This window comes from Micropterus salmoides, unplaced genomic scaffold (genome assembly GCF_014851395.1).
Source record: "Micropterus salmoides isolate LMB-PRFRI ecotype aquatic unplaced genomic scaffold, ASM1485139v1 Ms_hic_scaffold_23, whole genome shotgun sequence".
NCBI classification, from domain to species: Eukaryota; Metazoa; Chordata; class Actinopteri; order Centrarchiformes; family Centrarchidae; genus Micropterus; species Micropterus salmoides.
Window position 1 is genome coordinate 13720455 of NW_024041484.1, and position 21953 is coordinate 13742407.

At 37.9% G+C, this 21953-nt stretch overlaps 1 protein-coding gene across 1 annotated transcript; it reads left to right on the forward strand.

The window, feature by feature from the left end:
* Positions 1–4545: 4545 nt before the first annotated feature.
* Positions 4546–6614, forward strand: LOC119918369 (green-sensitive opsin-like). Its single transcript, XM_038739067.1, has 5 exons — positions 4546–4930; positions 5110–5278; positions 5500–5665; positions 5813–6052; positions 6156–6614. The coding sequence occupies exons 1-5, from the start codon at positions 4546–4548 to the stop codon at positions 6252–6254; spliced, it is 1059 nt and encodes a 352-aa protein (XP_038594995.1). The 3' UTR covers positions 6255–6614.
* Positions 6615–21953: the final 15339 nt, after the last annotated feature.

Consider the following 21953-nt stretch of genomic DNA (forward strand, 5'->3'; position numbering starts at 1 on the left):
CCCTATTGTCCCCACCTTCCATCCCCCTTCTCTTACAGGTGTTGTCCTTTCTCTGTGCTGTCTGTTTGTGCCCCCCCATCCCCGTGTCTGCCCCCCGCTCCGGCCCGCGATGACAAATCAATACATAATTAAATATATAATCCAGTCCACTTTATTTCTATAGCACATTTTACAAACACAAAGTTACCAAAGTGCTGCACAGAAGACTCAAACATACAAAACAATTAATATAAAATTTTGTAAAAACAAAATAAGAGCATCAGGTTTAAATACTAAAATACAGTAAAACAATAAAAGACATCAGAGGACCACACAACTCACGCAGAGTTAAAAGCCAAAGAATAAAAATGTGTCTTTAGACGAGACTTAAAACACTCAACTGTAGGGGGCTGTTCGGACATGGAGGGCCAGAGCGTTCCAGAGTTTAGATCCAACCACAGAAAAGGCCCTGCCCCCCGAGTTTTAAGTCTTGTCTTGGGGACTGCAAGCTGGCCCTCTGACCTCAGTGGCCGCGCTTGCATATAAATTTGGATGAGGTCCGAGATATATGTTGGGGCAGTCCATTCACAGCTTTAAAAACAAACAATAAAATCTTAAAATAAATATAATAAAACAGACAAAGGAGTATATTAATACTCTCTTGTTAAAGTAAAATCCGGCTGGCACAATATGGTATCCAGGTCATCATACTCTATACCAGGCTGCTGGGCAGGACAGGTTTAAAAAAAATTTAAAAAAGGAAGTAACATTTAATATTTGGTGGCATGTTTCTTCCTTCAGTCTCCTCTTAAAGAGGTGAAATGCAGCTCTATTGGGTTCAGGTCAGATGATTGACTTGGCCAGTCTAAAACCTTCCTCTTTTTCCTCCTGATGAAGCCCTTTGTTTTGTTGGCAGTGTGCTTTGGGTCATTGTCCTGCTGCATGATAAACTTCCTCCCCATTAGTTTAAATGCATTTCTCTAAACTGGCAGACAAAGTGTTTCTGTACAGTTACATCATCAGTAAATATTAATGAGCCTGTTCCAGAAGCAGCCATGCACGCCCAAGCCATGACATTACCTCCACCATGCTTCACAGATCAGCTTGTACGCTTCGGATCATAAGCAGTTCCTTTCTTTCTCCACACTTTGGCCTTTCCATCACTTTGGTAGAGATTAATCTTGGTCTCATCAGTCCATAAGATTGTGTTCCAGAACTTTTGCAGCTCATCTCTGTACTTCTTTGCTAATTTCAATCTGGCTCTCCGATTCTTCCTGCTGATAAATGGTTTGCATCTTGTGGTGTGGCCTCTATATTTCTGCTCTCTGAGTCTTCTTCAAACAGTGGATTGTGATACCTTCACCCTGCACTGTGGAGGTCGTTGGTGATGTCACTTACTGATGTTTTGGGGGTTTTCTTCACAGCTCTCAAAATATTTCTGTCATCAACTACTGTTGTTTTCCTTGGCCGACGTCTGTTGCTCAGTACACCAGTTTTCTTTTTCAGGACATTCCAAATTGTTGTGCTTGCTATGCCCAATGTTTGTCCAGTGGCTCTGGTTGATTTTCCTTCTTTTCTCAGCTTGACAATGGCTGGCTTTTCTCCCATAGACAGCTCTCTGGTCTTCATGTTGGTTTTACCTCTTTAACAGGAAATCCAGTCTTTATAGGTTTGAACTAAGGATGAAAACTTAGACTAGTCATGCAGAGCTATTTAATGTTTGGACAATCAACCTAAAAGGCAACACCTGGGCAACAAGAAACATCTGTCAGTCACATGTTCCAATACTTTTGCTCACTTGAAAAATGGGTGGGTTCAAACAAAGGGTGGTATGTCCTGAGTTGTTTAACACATCTAGATGTGAATACCAGGAAATAATAATAAATCACTCTTTATAATGAGGTCTACAAAAAATTTTATTAAAAAAGTCACTCGGTGTGAAGGCATTATATATGACAAATGACTTTTGCAAAGTATAATATAATGTAAATATCGTCTTATATTACAGGTACAGTGAATACGATTTCTTTGAGTGCATATTTCTGTTACCTGAGAATATGAGGCTGGATGACAATCAACATCACCCCTCCCAGACAAGACTTTTAAGGCCAGGGCAAGGGGGGCTTTAGCAACATTTTCTTAAATAAACTGATTTAGTTTAACAGTGACTTTAGAAACAGTGATACAGTGGATAGTGGAAGATAGGAAATTGTGTGTGTCATATGAAATGAAGGTAAGCAGGTCTAGAAGTCACTGCTCATAGGAACTAATAGAAATCTCATCCTCAGAGCCTTGGTGGTCTTGCTCACACACTTTTTTATTTAAAAAGGCCAAATTCCCCCTGAGATCCACTTGTCTAATGAAGCTGATCCCAACAGGGAAATCTAAAGAGGCCTCACTTGATTTCAGATGGTGATTGAATATTCTAAATCAAATTAACAGTACCCCACAAAGAGGCTTTGTGTCAGTGATTCTACTTGTATCCCCCTTTATTCCAGCCCACACAGAGCGAGGACATGACAACACTGGCCAGCCTGTACGCATCTGCAAGGAAAATTTTTCACTTCAATTGCAATTTTCTCCTGTTTTCTGGCCTTGTGCTATGCTGTAGGAGAAACATTTTATAAATCTAAAAACATAGAAGATTCCCAGAGGACATGGAATAATAGAATGAATACACTTTTCAGATGCATTTATGTTTTCTTTAAAGATATAGAATCCTATTTTTAGTCAGTAAAACAAGAAAAATATAAGTTGGTTGTTGGTTGTTAAAATATCCTGCAGAGGGCAGTGGTGTAACATTATCTGTCACCTCAAGGAAGAGCTGAGAAACAATTCCACTTTCATCTTGAGAGTTTATGACTATGAAAAATAAATGTTATTTGGATACCACTTGGGGACTAGTGGTATCCAAATAACATTTATTTTTCATAGTCATAAACTCTCACAAGTTTTAAAGTGGTAAACCCTAAGCCTTCCCATTTGAAAAACTAAACTGTGCTCTTTCTCCCTTTTCCATTGCCAATTTCTAATTTACCCCTTTTGTATAAAAGGCCACGATTTTCTACCTCAGTTTTGGCACAAGGAAAGAAGAAAGCCTAATCCTTTTAACAATATCCTGCTTGTCTCCTCACAGCTTATGTTGCTCTGAGAATCAGTCAGACTGAGAGCCTCATTCTCTTGTAATAAAAATAATAAGGGGACCAGAGTTAAAGACAAAGCATCATGCAGATAAATTGATACAGTCCTAAATAAAAAACCTTGTGGCGGTGGGCAGTGGTGAGTTCTGAAAAACATTTTGTTCTTGAATCCTTAACCATTCTGTTATACTGTAACAGCAGCTCCTTCATGCTTGTATAGTGTACTTGCAGTCCAGATTTTTTCCACCTGCATTCTGCTTTCTTACATTCCCATTTCGAGCTGTGAGTACTGTCGTTGAGCCAAGGCTGCTTTTTTTCTCTGGACTTAGACTTAACTTTAAGGGGTGCTGTAATATTTAATAAGGACAAGCAGATTGTTAGTATTAGAGTATTCAGACAAGTGAGGGCTTTGACTGCCAAACAGTGTGCAGAATGTTGAGACAGTGTGGTAATTTAGGATGCAAGAACATATGGCGTGGGATGAGACCGTATTAGTAGCGGGTGACTCACAGTTAAAAACTATACATCTGTGATGGGATACAGCCAAATCCAGTAATTCCACAGTTGAAATTTTCACACCTCAAGTAAAAACAAAGTCCAAAGTATGACCACGATAATGTGTTTGTCCATTTACATTTTATTTGAAGGTAAAAGAATTTGTGATATTTTAAAACTCAGAGAACTATTGGTGGAGTCATCCACATGGATATTAAAATCAACACAAAGAACAGCTTTGTCATAGTTTAAAACAAGAGTAGATATAAATTCTGTGTTCTGAGTTCTGGTAAAAAAGCTGCCTGGTGGTTTTGTAGGGCCAAGGTTAAAAATGAGAGCTTCAAAGGAAAAGAATGTCTCACACGTTACTTTGTGACATTTAAAGCTCTTCTTAAAAACACTGGCCCCCACCATGACCACTGACACTGGGCTGATTAAAACAGTCAGAATGTGGGGGACACAGTTCAACAATTTGGCTGTGATCATTAGTTTCTGTTAAAAACATAAAATCTAAATGTGCAGATAAAATGATGTCATTGAGAAGAAAAGTCTTGTTGAAGAGAGATCTCACATAAAAAAAGCGCCATTTTAAGTGCGTTTGTTCCGGTCACTAGAGTTGGTGCCTTAGTTTGAATCTCTACAAGATTAATAATATTCCTGCGCGTCACTGCCTAAAGGCTCAGGATTAAGAAAATCCTCCAGACCTGGAAAGTAGATCAGTTTACTTTTGTTCTAATCTTTATAGCCAGTTAAGTTTAATTGCTGACCTTTAACTTCTGTACTACTTCAGTCCTGTAATCCAGTTTTGGCAATTTGATGACAGGGTTAGTGGTGAAGTATAAAAATCACGCTGCACATCTCTGACTCTCGTGTCCATCAACACTTTTGGGTTCTTCAGGCGAAGACGCTCAACAGATAAACAATAGAGAAGATGGCTTGGGATGGAGGAATCGAGCCCAATGGCACAGAGGGCAAGAACTTCTACATCCCTATGTCCAACAGGACTGGGATTGTAAGAAGTCCTTTTGAATACACACAATACTATTTGGCAGATCCTATATGGTTCAAGCTTCTAGCTTTTTACATGTTCTTCCTGATCTGCACCGGAACTCCCATCAACGGTCTGACATTGTTTGTAACGGCCCAGAACAAGAAGCTCCGGCAACCTCTCAACTACATCCTGGTCAACCTGGCTGTGGCTGGACTGATCATGTGCGGCTTTGGTTTTACCATCACCATCACATCTGCTGTTAATGGCTACTTCATTCTTGGACCCACTGCCTGCGCTATTGAGGGATTCATGGCCACACTTGGAGGTATGACGTCCACTCTGTTTTTTCATACTGCTTGAACAGCTTCTTAAAATTCCTGTAAAGTTTTCTCAGTATATTGACATTTACCACAGAGCAGCAAGTAGCAGGTATCATGACGCACCATTTGTTGTTGACAATGACTGAAATATACTGAACATAAATTGGGCCTTTCCTTTCTACAGGTGAAATTGCTCTCTGGTCACTGGTGGTCCTGGCTATTGAAAGATACATTGTCGTCTGCAAACCCATGGGAAGCTTCAAGTTCAGTGGAACTCATGCTGGAGCTGGAGTAGCTTTCACATGGGTTATGGCCTTCGCATGCGCTGGACCTCCACTGATGGGCTGGTCCAGGTAATTCTCATTTGTATTTGTCATTTTATCTACAATAAATACGACTTTAAACTTTTACAGTCTGACAGCTAACTATTTAAAAACGTTTAGAACTGCTCAAACAAAACAAAGAAAATGACAAGCGTAGTCATGGTAGCCTACATACTGGACAAGCAAATCTTGTTGTATAGCTAAAGTCTTAATGATTTTTGCCATAACTGCTCTTCTTAAACCTCACACAGGTACATTCCTGAGGGTATGCAATGCTCCTGTGGACCCGATTACTACACTCTGGCCCCAGGCTACAACAATGAATCATACGTCTCCTACATGTTTGTCGTCCACTTCTTTACTCCCGTCTTCATCATTTTCTTTACATACGGAAGCCTTGTGCTGACTGTCAAAGCTGTAAGTCAAGTTCAAGTTCATGACTGATGTTAAACTTATAGCCAAACCTCAATAAAAAATGATTCTATAGTTTCTTTTCATTTAATGTTCTGCAAAACTGTCTGTGCTGTGAATTCTGATGATGCTTTCTGGTCACAAACTCTTTAGGCTGCAGCCCAGCAGCAGGACTCGGCCTCCACCCAGAAAGCCGAGAAGGAAGTGACACGCATGTGCGTCTTGATGGTTTTCGGTTTCCTGTTAGCTTGGGTGCCATATGCCACTTTCGCTGGTTGGATCTTCCTTAACAAGGGAGCTTCCTTCTCCGCCCTGACAGCAGCTATTCCCGCCTTCTTTGCAAAGAGCTCAGCTCTGTATAATCCTATTATCTACGTGCTGTTTAACAAACAGGTATGTGTACATGAAAATGATCTAACCTTCATTTTTCACGCTTATCCCACCATGATGCACATTACATGCCTTTTATTTCAACATCCTTTGTGTTCTTTTTCAGTTCCGTAACTGCATGCTGAGCACTGTTGGAATGGGCGGCATGGTGGAGGATGAGACCTCAGTTTCTGCCAGCAAGACAGAGGTATCCTCTGTCTCTTAAATACAGAGACATTTTCATATACCTGGACATTTTCCTTTCTACTTTCTCTTTGATCTGGAATAATCCTTGACATGGACTGAGTGAAGTTCAGGGACGTCTGAACTACTTGTTGAACAGCTCTAGGACCAAACTAATGAACTGCATTTTCTCATCATTTATTTAAAGGATGTGGAAAAGTGTTTTTCATGTCGATGTGTATGTGGATGCTCACTTTGACTACCCTTGCCGTCAAAGGCACAGTTGTCCCTGAAATCTTTCAGCTTTTTTGCACCATTGAATCTACATCAGTGGGGGACACATTTTGTACTGTATTTTCAAAATGAGCAACTATGTACAATGTTAAACCATTTTAGTTGGTCATCGTGGATGATTGTAAACATTGTATATCTAAAAAATTTAAAAAAAATCATAGATAAATAAATGCATGCATCAAAATGTGTTGTCATATTGATTTCATTTCAAACTACATACCATAGAATCTGGCAGTCAATACTATAAAGTTGGGACTTCAAAAGGTGTTTATTAATGAGACATTGAACTTTATTTTCATTTAACAGGATTAAAATTGGTTTAATGAAACTCACAGAAGCTTGTGTTTCCCCTGTTCATGGTGTTCAGCACTAAGATAGCTGACCAAATGTTGCCTAGCCTGGCCTAATACCTGCTTATGCATCCTGCCTGAAAGCACCCACAGGAGACACCTTATGATCATGTCATCTGATCCAATTAACAGTGAAAAGAGCAGGGATAAGAGTGTTGCAACCCTGACGCCTTAAGCATTGTCACAGGAAAGTTTGTTATGTTATGTGCAGACGCTTGATCATTTAAACAGATAAAATACCTATGGGAGAAAGCTTTAACCATGACCACAATCTTTCCTTAACATTAATCAGGTAGTTGAGGTGGGGAGGACAGGAGGAGTAGAAGAGGCAAGGAGAAGAGAGCGCAGTAGAGGAAGAGAGAGAGGTAGAGAAAAAGATAGATAGATAGATATATAGATAGATAGATAAGGAAGAAAGGAGGAGAAGAAAGGAAGAGAAGAGAGGAGGAGGGGAGGAGAACAGACCAGTGGTGTAGTCTACGTGATACGCAGGTATGGGCCGTATACCCACTAGGAATGGTCAAAGATTTCCGTATACCCACTTGAAATGGCAAGATGATACGTAACAACATCGTTTTGTGACAGAACTTTAACACGTTCATTAATAAATTCTCCCCGTTTGTGTTGCGAAGCTCTGAACTGACGTTTGCGGCTTCCGTGGCCTGTGACCGGGATCTGACGTCAGCTACCAAACAACAACACAGCTGCGTGGCGCGTTTGAAATGAACTAATGTGAATCACTGAAGGAGATGTGAAACGCAAGCAAACTCAAACTACACTTTTAGTATCTTCGTAAGCCTGCAGCTAAAGCTGCTGCCGCTCCGGGTGATACTACAGCTGCAGCAGGTGACACGAACGTTAAAGTTACTGAAACACAGAAAACGAGCCAGATGAGGCTGATGCTGTCGTATTTAGGCTACCCGGTGAGTGAAAATAGCATATTGGCCTATGTTGTCATTAAAGCTATCATTAACTGAACTGTAACAGCATTGTTGGTCTATTGAATTGAATCTAGAACTACTTAACTAATGTTAATGTGGTGGATCAATGAATAAGCTACTGTGTGTGTGTGTGTGTGTGTGTGTGTGTGTGTGTGTGTGTGTGTGTGTGTGTGTGTGTGTGTGTGTGTGTGTGTGTGTGTGTGTGTGTGTGTGTGTACAGTAGTAGCCTTTCCTGGATGCTTGCTCGTGCATTTAAGCTGATAAAGTACATAACCTACGTTTGACAATGTTTTTTTTAAAGTGAGCTTGAGAGGATATGGACCACTTTCGGTGTGTCTTCAGTGCTAATGTTCTGTAATGAATGAGTTTTGGTGACAGAACTGCATATACAGCACACAGCGCAACTTGCACTGTGAAATGTGCATTGAAAATTGCCAGATGATAAAACCAGATTCATATAACATCTAAGGATAAATGTAGCTCTTAACTGGCTGAGTTAGATGTGCTTTAACATTAGATATTTCTACCATAAATAGGTGCAGAAAATGTCTCCAGAATGCAGGAAATTAAATGTTTAATGCTCAAAATCTTCTGGGGGAGGACCCCCACACCCCCCAATCATGTACTCATCAATGAATATTTCTTTAAATACTATTAAAATATCTTCTAGTCTTGATCTTGTGACCCCCAATATTCTGGATTGTCACATATGCTAAGTTTTTTGTCACAACTCTAATCTGAGCCCTAAAATGTCCCCACCACGTTTGAACACAAAATGACGCCCTTTCCCACCTGAAACTGTCATTAGCTGTTAAAGTCTTTGTGTTGTTGAAAACACACATCCTAAGCAGTCCTTCAGAATGCTCTCTATTATATGTACATGCATACTGTATGTATTAGTGAGTGTAGTGGCGCTTATGGGACGTCACGCTGGGACGGGGGAGTATGAGGCTGGGAGGGAGAAATCACAGTATACTCAATAGAAAAAACTAGACTACACCACTGAAAGGCACTGATAATCACTTAACCTAGGAAAACCCAGGGTAAACTGACACAAACGCAGTGAGCTCAAATCACAGGGCTGACACATACAGACAGACATCCCCACACAACACTCATCACACCCTACAGGCAATATAGAGTCACCAATTTACCTGACCTGCACATCTTTGGACTGTGGGACCTGCCACAGATAATAATCCAAACTGGTATATAAACATATTTAGAAATCCATCCTCATTCTCTTTACTCTCCGTAACAACTAAGTAAACTAAGAGCACAAAAAACAGTTTGTTGGTACATAAAAGATTCTAGCTGTATTTTTGAGCTGAAAGAAACAAAACGATTTGACATTCCCCTTTCCTTGCTCCATAGATGTTGGGTTAGAACAATATCATCATCAAGTATTTGGTGTTTTTTTATTTGCAGGTAGATTTTATGGAGCAAATGCATTTTGTGAACCATCAGGCTTGCAGTCATTTATATATAAAAGGAGATCCGGCACAACAATTATCAACATATTAGCCCTAATTAAGAATAGTGAGCTCATGTAATATGACAAGAGATAAAGTTGCATAATCCTCTGGCTAATGTTGTATTAGACATTGTATTACTGAAGTGCTGGTTCATTTAACCAAATCCCACCCATGTAGATGCTTACAGTAAGAAAAATGTTAGCATTAGTTTAAGTTTTGGTTCATCTCATTTTCCATTTTTTGATTCTTGCAATTTATTGAGTGTTACACATGTGAGAACACTGACTGTGAAAGACTGGCAAAAGCTTTACTTTACCTGGTGCAGATTAAAATGCACTGCAGTTCAAGTCTGCTACAAAAGGGAGGGGAAAGGGCTGAAAATATATCTTCAGAAAAGCAAAATCTCTCCTTTCCTGTTAGCAGTTTACTTGATCTAAAACATATTTGATTTATTGATTTATAGAAGATTGGACAATGATCGATTAGCAACCAAAAGCAACAGCAGCTGCTAGATAAACCACTTTGCATAAAATACCCAGTATGTCATATTGAACAATGATATATAATAACCTAATGATAACACCCTAGCAAGAGTCCCTAACACATAGCCCTTTTTTCAACCCATAAAAACACAAACTTGAAATATTAACTGCCAATGTTGTCCAATAATTGGTACAGAATTGAGTCTCCTTTCATCCTCCAAAAACACAACTGTTCTGTAAGTAATCTGCTAACACAGATATTTAATCATGATAAACGAATTAACATAAAACGTATGTGTGTGTGTGTGTGTGTATATATATATATAAAGAGGTAAATATTTGATTAAATAATTGCAAATTATACCAATGCGTGTATGTACATGACATGTACATTTCTGCTTCTGAATAAATTTGAATGGCGCAATGGTTTCATTCACAAGGGCCCAAACTGAGGTCATAGATTTAAAGCAAAGCAAAGTGGTTCAATTAGTATTAGGGCTTCATCCTCAGTTAATAAGATAATGTCCTGTTTGTACAACGGATATATTTTGAATCTCTAATGAAATAAGATTACTGTCCTAATTTCTTTTGCCAAAACCTTGTAATTCATAAGCCGGAACACTCCAGCCCGTAATCTAGTTAGCCTACTTAAATTGGAATTAACCTGCAGTGCGAGGATGCCAAAAGTTTGTGTTTATTTTCAGTAGTCAAAGACGGCTCCACACACAGTGGGAATGGACAGAATGTTTATAGTTTTTGTTCACTGCTATTATCGCAAGTATGTGGTAAAATTTCACTACTCTTTTTTTTTCTCTTCTCAGTTTAATCGTTTAAACTACCAGTGAATCTAATCATCATTATCATATCTATCCCATATGGAATCATGTTGTGATCAATGAAGACATCTTCCCAGTGATTCAAGGAACAAATTTTTACTATTCGGTATTTTACAGTATTGCAACATATAGGTACAACAATTATAGATAGTAATCATGTGGTACGTTTTGCAGCATTGTATTGTACATAGGCTACTGTAATCATTGCAGTGGTCCTTTGTGGCTCTGTTCGTTAGAACACTAACCTACTAACTCTAAGGTTGTGGGTTTGAGGTCACATACAGTTAAAAACTGTTTCTGAAGTTTTGAACCTGAACATATCGGGGCAAATGAAACAACAATACATACATGTATATTTAGCAAATGTTTCAGTGATGATCAATTAGGAATATTGAGCAATGTGATTCAAAGGTATTTTAACAATGGAGAAGAAAATCTTATCCAAAGTTGTGCATGTACTTTGCATGAGCATAATGTATGTGCTTCAGCACCTTTTGCCCCTAGATACCCAAAGTGCACTTTTGTCAAGGCAAACTTTTCTTATTTTTTATTTATTTTGTAAAGGCACTTTTGTGAAGGCCTGCCCAATATAACTATTAGTAAAATGAATAAATAATTCAGCAGTGAGTAAAACAAATGACCTTTCACCTGATGACCTTATCCGTGACGAGCCCTCCCGTTCAGCCACCGTCAGTGATTCAGCCGCGCTGCCTACAGAAAACTTTCGTTACGGGGTTGTAGCGTTGTGCTTGTTGTGGGTTGTTGGATGTATTTTACGAGAACGACGTGAAGAGAGAACGCACAGTGGTTGTTTATATTGCTGTGTGTAGCCTGGAGAAGTAATGTGCCGGTTAGCCAGCAGGTGTGACACCAAAATGTGTGACCTATCAGATTCTGTGACCCAAATGACAAGTTAAGCGCCAGAGACTTTGTTGGTGATACTTATTCCTCCGAATTATACTAATCAGCACCTTTTTAAATTACCATTCAATTCAGAATAGGACTGTAATAGATTTCCATTTAAAATATGAAATAAATATTTTCTCCACAACAACAAAAACACTATATAAACTCAACAATTGGAAATACATAGAAAAATGTCAGTGTCAGTGTAAAAAAAAATAATTCATGATATCAAAGTGAACAGTGACAAAATGGCCCTAGTAGATTTCAGGAGAATGTATGAAAACTTAATGTGAGCATCTCCCTCTTTTTTTCTCGAAGCAGTCAGCCTCTGCAGCAGCTGCAGCACTACAGCAGGTCAGGTATATCTCCTATGTTTATTTTAATATCTCTAGTCTCAGATCACTTCCAGCAGTATCAGCAGCAACACCAACAGCAAAGGCAGCAACATCCCCAGCAACCCCCTCAGCAGCAACTGTTCCCCGTAAGTCACGTCAGCCAACAATGTTTTAAAGCTAGAGTTCGATATTCTCTACAATCTAACAATAAGATATGTATCACGATACAGTGGCTATGTTGATTTTGATTAATGATCATGTCCTACAAAGAATTTACTATAACAGCTGTTCTTAATTATTCTATATAACAGAGAAGGAAAGGCTTGAGGTTCAGACAATTTAGTTTTTAATCCCAGAGTTATTAATAGGTGCAAAGAAAATATTTCTTTAATTTTTAAACTTAAAATGGTCTTTTCTGTTTTGTGTTTCTTTTTCAAAACTGCGTCTCAGCGTTTGCCGATGTATCGATACAGAACAATCTGTATCTATTCACGTATCCCCAAGGAATACTTAACAATTAAATTTTAGGTTGCAGATTCTTAGGACTAGGATTTGATTCTGGAAAATAAGTCTTCCTAAGTATCACCAATCAAAGGGTACTGGTCTACATAAACGTCTGCGAGCGTATAGGTGAGATTTTAACACAGACCAATGGATGAGACGATAGGGATATGGGGACATCTTTGTGCTATATACATTTTTTATTCCTTTTGTCAGCTTAGGAAGAGCCAATGAGTGTATGCTAATACTCCATTTGTGATTTGCCATTTGTTTTGCAGTTCCCCATTTGCTGCTGTGCCTTTGTATTTGATTTAAGGAGAGGGAGACATGTTGAGCGAGAAATGTGATCTTTCTCTACGTGGCCACGTATACAGAATTGATTCATTAAATATTTGACTCCGTACTCTTATTATTTGGGAAGAATTTTTCCCTGACAACATGCCCTTCCAAATGTCTCTGAAATGCCCTGTGCAGCAGTGACCTATTTTAATAATATTAGAGGTTTTATTCCTCAAAAGTAGCTGTGATGCAGAGATCATATATAATGAGCATGAAAAGGTGATGCAGTATTTGACTTGTGACTGTTGGCCTGGCCCAGATGATCTGACAGCCAATTTTTATAAATATTTCTTGGAGCATATCAAAGCGCTTTTATTTGAAACACTTAAAGAAGCTAAAAACAACCTGTCACTTACGTTGAGGCAAGGTGTAATTGTTCTCATACCGAAACCAGACAAAGATCGCAAAATCAGGGACAACTGGATACCAATAACACTTCTGAACAATGACTACAAATTGCTAACATACATATTCTCAATCATCTCTCTCAAATAATAAGTGATACTTAATCAGGATTTATGAAAGGTAGATCAATACACAATTAAAGCCGCCTTGTCCTTAACTTACTTGAATATAATGAGCATATAAATGATGATCGTTTTGTTCTATATTCTTGGCATTTCACATGGTTGAACACACTTTTATTTTCAAGACTATTTTCAACTCTGTGGCTTCGGCTTCAATATGAGATGTTTTTATATACCGACACCAACAGCTCAATAAATGCAAATTCAAAGTAGCTTTATTGGCATGGATGCATAACAACAATATTGCCAAAGCATCATACAAACTAGATAAGAACAATCAACCCAATACCGGCCCACTTCAAGCACTGACTGTGGCTCTGAATAAAAATATACACACAGTGACACACACACACTGTACATGCGCGTGAGTCATCAGACAAAGTCTGTTACAGCAAGAGAGAAACATTGTTCTTTTATATAACTACCTGTTTTGGAAGCATATCATATAGTGTGGCATCAATTTTTGATTATTTTGTGTGATTGTTACAACCTACCCCGCTTTTGGGGTAGGTTGTAACAAGGGAACACATTGCATTTGACATCAACTCACGAGGTCTGTGATATTCTTGTAGAGGATTTAATTGGTGCCATTTGTGGTCAACAAATGTGGGTACTTTGTATAAAAATTTGAGAATTTTTCTAGCTAAAAATTCTTTTAAAAAAAAATTAAAGTTACTGAAGCAAAAGTGTTACAACCATACCCGGTCTCCCCTAATTTGAAAATTTGTATTTATTCTTTATCAGTCTGAGTTTCAATATCTGTTATTATGCTATATGTTGAGCAGGTCCCAAAGGCTGAAATTATAGACCCATTCTCAAAAGCATCCGATTTACAACTGAACTTGGAAAAGTGTGAGTTATTACCTATACATGACTGCCACCTTGAGGCAGTACGGCATCCCTAATAATAAAACTACAGTCAAGTACTTAGGTTTACATATAAAAAACAATTCTAAGTGAAACCTTAAATGTATGGAACAAAATGACTTATGTATGTTATGTAAAATGAATGTAAATCATTATTAGACCGATGGTTAAAAAGAGATCTTTCTCTTTTTTGGTTACATCTATATAACCAAAATTCTTTATCAATCCACAACAACGCTATTAAAGCCATCAACACATTAAACTTTCAATACATTTGGAAAAGAAAATCTCATTATTTAAAAAAAAAAAGTGACTGTAGTGAAAGACTATGAAGATGGTGGGCTACAAGCCATAGACTTTGAGTGTATGAATGGAACCTTAAAAACTAAATGGTTGAGATTCCTTCTAGCAAACAGTGGAGGCGGAAGTGGCGTTTGGTATTGTGTCTCCAGGGAATTTTTTAAATTGGATGTATTGATTTACTTGTATTCTTTGACTGTGATGTTCCAAAACTACCTATAAAACTGTGTGCATTCCATTCACAAGTACTGTTCTATTGGAAACTACTGTACAAACACAATTTTACGCCCCGTGATGTACCCATCTGGAATTACAGATTGATTCTCTTTAGAAATAAGTCTTTGTATTTCCATGAATGGATGAAAAACAGCATTTGGTCTGTCACCCATTTACTAGACAAGTCTGGAAATGTTTTATCTTTTGAAGACTTTGGTACAAAATCAGTGCAACCGTCAACACTATGATAAGATTGTCCAAAGCATCCCACCTGCTTTCTTTCATATGGCAAAAACGTGCAGTACCACACGTGTTCAATTCCTCTCATCTTCCTTCATTGATGATTGCTGGTCACCAGTTCTCCAGTAAGACTTTACCAAACAAAGTATTCCGCGGCCTCTTTACTCTATCTTTATATCCAATGCAATATAACTGAAATTCTGCTTCTCATATCTTCGGTCTTTCTAATTTGAAAAAACTAATAACAGATTTTTTAAAGTAGCCCCGAAAGCCATAGAGCTTCACTTCAAAGTATTTAATGACATATATCCTTCAAGAGAACTGAAGATTCAGTTTTAATCATATTAACTGTATATTCTGTGATGAGGACATAGACACCACAGATAACTTGTTTTTCTTCTGCCCTTACAGTAACAACGTTCCGGTGTGACATATATGAATGGTTTCAGCCTTATCTCCGGTCTCCCTCCAGTTTCACTAGAGATAACATTTGGAATCATAATGAAGGACAAAAACTATGAACTGCTTTTAAATACTTTAATTATCCTGGGTACGTTTTTCATCCACAAATGTAAATCTATTTAAACGACAGCCTCTATTTACTACAATGCTCTTTATATAGAAGACAACAGCAAAAAAAAAGCTGCTTAATATTATTTAATAAAATTTCTGAGCCCATTAACCACTGTTTCATTTGTTTGTTTATTTATTTTCTTGATAATAAATAATTTTTGTTATCCTGTGTGCTCTATTTCTTGTAAGCACCAATGTGGTTGTGACCTTTCAATATGCCAAATAGTGTTATACATTTTATATCTCAATAAAAAGACTTTACAAAAACTTCATTTACAATTCTTCATTTGTGCCGATAATATATAATAACATTCTTTACACCTTACCTTTACCTTTTAAACATGCATCACACATATATTCTCACTGTGTCTTTGCATGCCCATTAGAGCCCTTAGACATCTGATCTGCATTGCAGCTGCTCATTGACTGCATTAGGCAGTGGAATTTCTTCATAATTATATAAATTTACAGTATAATGTTACTGCAAAATGGCATGGACGGTCAGCCTGTCCTCCCTGGTTTAATAAACTTTAAATACCTACTCAGGCAAACCATAAAAGCAAGACAAAAAACACAGACAAAAAAGTAGGCATGTGATTCATTGTTAATCTGCTGCATAATAGTGGCCTCTTGTTGTCAATATGAACCCAGTTAACACCACCAATATAAAATCAGCTGCAGCTCATAAACTCTTTTCTCGGCAACATTTGGAGCAACAGTGCTCCCTGCTGGAGGAGAAGGCCAACCCCCGTGGCATAGAGTGGTTGTGGAGCGCCATCACTATCCGGATGTACCTGTCACTGATGGCCCGCAGTGTGCGTCACTACACCCAGGAAGCTGCCATCGGAGCCCTGCAGAACATCACGGCTGGGGACGGAGCGGTAAGATGGGACAGATGTTGACTAAAGTTCTGTTCTTTTTCTTTTTAGAGTTTTACAGGTTCAGACTTCTATAGATCCATACTTGGATTTAATGTTTTAGTTTTACTGTACTTTTAGTTCTACTTGTGCCCTACTGTACTTTCCTGAACCACAGTCAAAACAGATATAAATTTTAAATTCATAATATAATACAGAGAAACACACACATTCTTGTATAAGATTAATTAATTTACAAAATCATCAGGTATTTTTGGTGATTATGGAGAAATTCATGTGATGGAAAAAATCTGACTCATTCCAAAACTTGTGCATGTCACTAATTTATATACTCTTTACTGCGTATTTCTTTAACAATGGGTAGAGGGAATTGTAGATGAAAACTGATCATAATTTAAAACACTTCTATTTGTCACTGTTTACAGAAACTATTGATCTAAACAAGCCTTTAACCCAGTGGTTCTCAAACATTTTCTGTCACACCTCCATTCAGAAGTAAAAAAAAAATTCCTCCACCCCAGCAAAAGTATTACAATACCGGCAATTGTAATAAACAAGATTCAGATTAGCATAGGCTTGCTAGCATCAGAGCACTTTTGTTTGTTTATGTAACCACATGAATCATATTCATGCCAGTTTAGGCCCGCTCAACATCCATGACTCCTCTGAAGTGGCTCTACGCCCCCCCCCCCACCACTGCTTTAACAGCATCAGAAAAAATTGTTGTTATTGTGTAGTAAATCAAATTCAAACTAATTTCACACATTTGATGTGTTTTCTGTGGCCTTGCAGGAGACTGAAGCCATTAACTTACAGTTTTTTTTCTGTCAGTATGGTACTATTCACACAAGTATGTGGTAATATTTTGCAAAAAAACAACAGATCATCAAAACAGACTGTTTCACAACTATAAGTCCATCTGACATTAACTGTGTACAACAAAAACATGTAGAAAGACATTATGATCATACAATGTACATGCATAACTTTGAATAAGATTGTATCTATTGTTAAAATATCTTTTACTATCACTTTGCTAATTGTTACTAATTGATCATCACTGAAACATTTGATTAATATACATGTATTGTTAATTTTAAATGATATGTTTAGATTCAAAACTTCAGAAACACTGTCCTAAGGTAAGTGAGATTTTTATGTGAACTCAGTGGGATTCAAACCAACAACTTTAGCGTTGGTAGCTTAGTGCTCTAACAAACAGAGCCACAAAGGACCACTGCAGTGATTATAGTATGTACAATGCTGTAAAATACAATACATGATTACCATCCTTAATTACATTGCTAATTTCACGTGGTAAACTCAATTGGTAACTATACAGTAAAAATGGTTTGAACACAAGCAATTCCTTTAAATTTGGAACAGAACAGACAGCAAAGCAGTGGAATCAATCAGAGAGCTTGTGGACAGGCTCAGAGAGGTGGGCAGTTTGTTTTTTGCATCAATGATTGAAGAAGATCTCTCATTGATGACATCTTGATTAATATATAGGATAGACATAATGGAAATGATAGATTCTTGTTGGGTAATGAAAGTGTATTGCCTGTCTTTTACAGTACTACTTTCAGCACTACTGAGGTGATTTGAAACAAATATCTTGCATTGACTGTTATTAGATTCACTGGTAGTTAAAACGACTAAACTGAGAAGATTTTATTATGTTGTGTTTTGGTGATTAAACCATATGTTTTCACAAGAAATTATATTTTGAAGCAATAGTTTTGCGGTGAGAGAGGTTTACAATCCAAATGAATGTACAATGGCAAGTTTTGAATGAAAGACTGGCTCTGTTACAAGTGTGATGAGTTTGAAATTTTGTTCTAAGAGTGTGAAATTTTACCACATACTTGCGATAATAGTACCAAAGCAATCCGTTCATCCGTCACACCTCTCAGTGACTTTGAGGCCCTGAAGCAGCGTTAACCTTGTGAGGCCTGGCAGGGCGAGCTGCACTGCGGTACAGCTGAAGGGGGGAGGTGTTGGGAGGCTGGGTGACAATCAACGTCACCCCTCCCAGACAAGACTTTTAAGGCCAGGGCAAGTTGGGCTTTAGCAACAATTCCTTTATTAAAGAAATTGATTTAGTTTAAAGAAACTGATTTAGTTTAACAGTGACTTTAGAAACAATGATACAGTGGACTAAGATAAGAAATTGTGTGTGTCATATGAAATGAAGGTAAGCAGGTCTAGAAGTCACTGCTCATAGGAACTAATAGAAATCTCATCCTCAGATCCTTGGTGGTCTTTCTCACACACTTTTTATTTAAAAAGGCCAAATTCCCCCTGAGATCCACTTGTCTAATGAAGCTGATCCCAACAGGGAAATCTAAAGAGGCCTCACTTGATTTCAGGCGGTGGTTGAATTTTCTAAATCAAATTAACAGTACCCCACAAAGAGGCTTTGTGTCAGTGATTCTACTTGTATCCCCCTTTATTCCAGCCCACACAGAGCGAGGACATGACAGCACCCAGCCTCCATCTGCAAGTACATACGCCATAATGCAGCATGACATGACAGAAAATTGCTACGATTTTCTTTCTCCTGATTTTTGGCCTTGTGTCATGCTGCAGTAGAAACATTTTATAAATCTAAAAGCATAGAACACCAGATCTGAAGTGCATTTCAATACAAGACTTATGTGTGTAAGACAGAAAATACTAAGTAATTCCCAAAGGACATGGAATAATAGAATGAATACACTTTTAAGATATATTTCTGTTTCATTTAAAGAAGCACAACCCTTTTTCAAGTCTAAACTAAGGAAAATGTAAGTTGGTTGTTAATATATCCTGCAGAGGGCAGTGGTGTAGCATTAACTGCTTATCAGTCACCTCAATGAAGAGCCAAGAAAAGATTCAGTTTTGATCTATTAAAAATGTCCCCAAGTAGCACTTTGTCCCTTCATAACATTTATTTTTCATATTCATAAACTCTCACATATTTTGAAGTGGTTTAGCCCTCAGATTAAACCCAAAGCCTTTCTATTTGAGGAACTAAACTGTGCACTTTTCTTCTTTTTTCCACTACTAATCTCTAATTCACCCACTTTGTGAACTATTCTGGTGACAAAAGTCCACGATTTTCTACCTCGGTTTTGGCGCAAAGAGAGAAAAAGCTCTAAAGAAACCAAATCCTTTTAACAATAGCCTACTTGTCTCCTCACAGCTTATGTTGCTCTGACAATCAGTCAGATTTCTCATTTCACAAGGAGAACCTCATTCTCTTGTAAAGAAAAAAATTAGATGACCAGACTTAAAGACAAAGCATCATGGGGATTAATCGATACAAATAATTCAACACGTACAAGTTTCCCTCAGCAGTGTGTGAGGGATTAACTACTTTGCAGCCTAAAGAACGACATCTATAGACCAACATAGGAATAATAAATGTCTAAAACACCAATATATATATATATGATATAGTTGGTGGTAACAGGTGTAAAGACACATGAGAATGGGTTTGTTTGCTACTGGAGTAGGGTGGTGTGAAGTGGGCCATGTTGGGGTTGTCACATAATGACTGAACATGTTCAATACAGAGTTCACAGAGAGAAAGAAAGGATTCTTTCACAAAACCAGTGGAAAACAGGCTAAAATGAAGCCAGTTTAACTTTTTTTCTTTACACTGAGGCCATTGTCAGGGTGTCAGCATTGCTTTCCACTGACATAATCACTCAAGAACATTTGGGATCTAAAATGAAGTAATTCTTTTTGCAGAACTCCCAGCATTTTCATGTTTTCCTTGGACTACATGTGTTTCTACTCCTCTGATCTTTTGAGAATGTCTGGGATGAAGTACCACCCTGTCATGTCACAGACGCAGTCTTGCTCGGAGATTTCAGTCAGGACCAGTACAGAGCTCATTGCACTTCACAAACACACAGCTGAGAAAAATAAAAATTTTGGTATGTCAACGAATTTAGGATAAAACAAAGATGTGAATAATATGAATAAACTGCATTTTATTTAGGATTGTGATTACTGCCTGCTGTGTAATACAATAATCTAAATGACAAAGCATCCTGTTGTAGCTACCATATTGGTTTAAAAAACAGACATTTAGGGGAATATAAACTTGATTCATTTCAGTTTTTAGAACTAGCACAATGTCACTTGTACTGTGGCTGAGAGGGTGTGTTGCATGGCCTCTCTTTTTGATTTCTGAAAATTTGTTCTGCATACATTTCTGCCAGCTCTGGAGGCAAACCAAAGCTAGTGCCTCTTTCCTTTTTGGCACAGCACCTTGGCTTTCGCTTTACAGAACTCATGTCCCCCTTGAGCGTGGTTATTTTCTTGCCTTTATGTTTTGGTTTGTTTTGAGTTAATCCATTTCTTGGGGAGCAGTAGAGGACTTGGCCAAACACACAGCTAATTAAATACACCTAACTTTGCCAGATAACAGGCTTTCTGACATTCAGTCATTAACTAGCAGAAATAAAGCAATCATTGAGTTCAGGGAGGCAGTCTCTGTAGAAAAGGTTTCTCCTTGAGAGAGGAGGCAGAGCAGTGAGATCTTATGAAAGTGGAACAAAGGTTTTACAAGACCCTCCTCAGACAAAGCAGAATCTCTCAAGGCTGTGCAGACACACACTTGAAAGATGAAATTGGAGAACAGAAAAACTTGCTTGTAAATCAAGCGATCTAAATGAAAGAGCTCGGATTGGATCATGTTAAATCTCAGTCAACAGTTTCATCTGGGTTGTGACAACTGCTTTGTGTGATGCCCTTTTATAATTATTATATATTGTTTTTTAACTGGACAGAATATGATTTATTTGACCACAGTAATATAGTGGACATAATACATTTCATTAGTCTAGAACCACCAAGCTTCTGTTGTTTTTTTCAGTCCAGTAAGTTTAACATACTGGACTATTTTACTAGTTCAGTTAGTGCAAAGAAAAAATCCCTTTTGTTGAACTGGTCACAACCAGTAGACATGCAACCAGTGATGAGGATTTGAAGGTTGCTTCATTTAAAGCGGTCATAAAAAGCTGGGAACCACTGGTTTTCAAAAAATGTGTCCACTCTGCAAGACTGAAAGAGAAAAATAAATGGAGACTTGTATGTGATCTGAGCTTCACATTGCTTTAAAATAAAAGGCCCCGAAAATTTTGTATGTTGTCACATGAATAGTTGTGAATACAGCAGCAAAAAAACAATGTCTGACACGCTCATATTCACCAGAGAACAGACATTCAGCGGCACATATATACTGGTATCTAAACAAATTTCTATTGTCTATGTTCTTATCTACTACAAACATTAAAATAATGACGGCCAAATAGTGACATAACTGGTGTGAAATTAGACATAAGTGTTTCCCTTTAGTCTTTGGGTAGACCACAATTTAATTTGATGTTCCAGGTTCCTTTCCCCTTCAGTTTCATATATCTCGTGTGTCTTTAGATGTCTTCAGGGTGAGGCAGATGTCAAGTACTCTAAAAGTAAAATCTGCCAGCCTGAAACATAAAATAGAGCGTGATTCTGACATTTCAAGGAGGGAAGATCAATTTATTTCTTGGAAGGAAAGGATAGGAGGGAGCCGATGACTGAGCGCTTTTTCCAGCATTCCAGCAATGAAACCTGATAGACGCAGTCAGTCAAGTAGAAAGACACCGTATACAGTTAAATTCTCAGATCTCGTGGTCTGCAGTGGTG

Excerpts from the sequence above, each read along its gene's own strand:
- LOC119918369 (XM_038739067.1), top strand. The coding sequence starts at position 4,546 with ATGGCTTGGGATGGAGGAATCGAGCCCAATGGCACAGAGGGCAAGAAC. Across the intron at positions 4,931-5,109 it reads ATTCATGGCCACACTTGGAG|GTGAAATTGCTCTCTGGTCA; the intron begins GTATGACGTCCA and ends TCCTTTCTACAG. Across the intron at positions 5,666-5,812 it reads TTGTGCTGACTGTCAAAGCT|GCTGCAGCCCAGCAGCAGGA; the intron begins GTAAGTCAAGTT and ends CAAACTCTTTAG.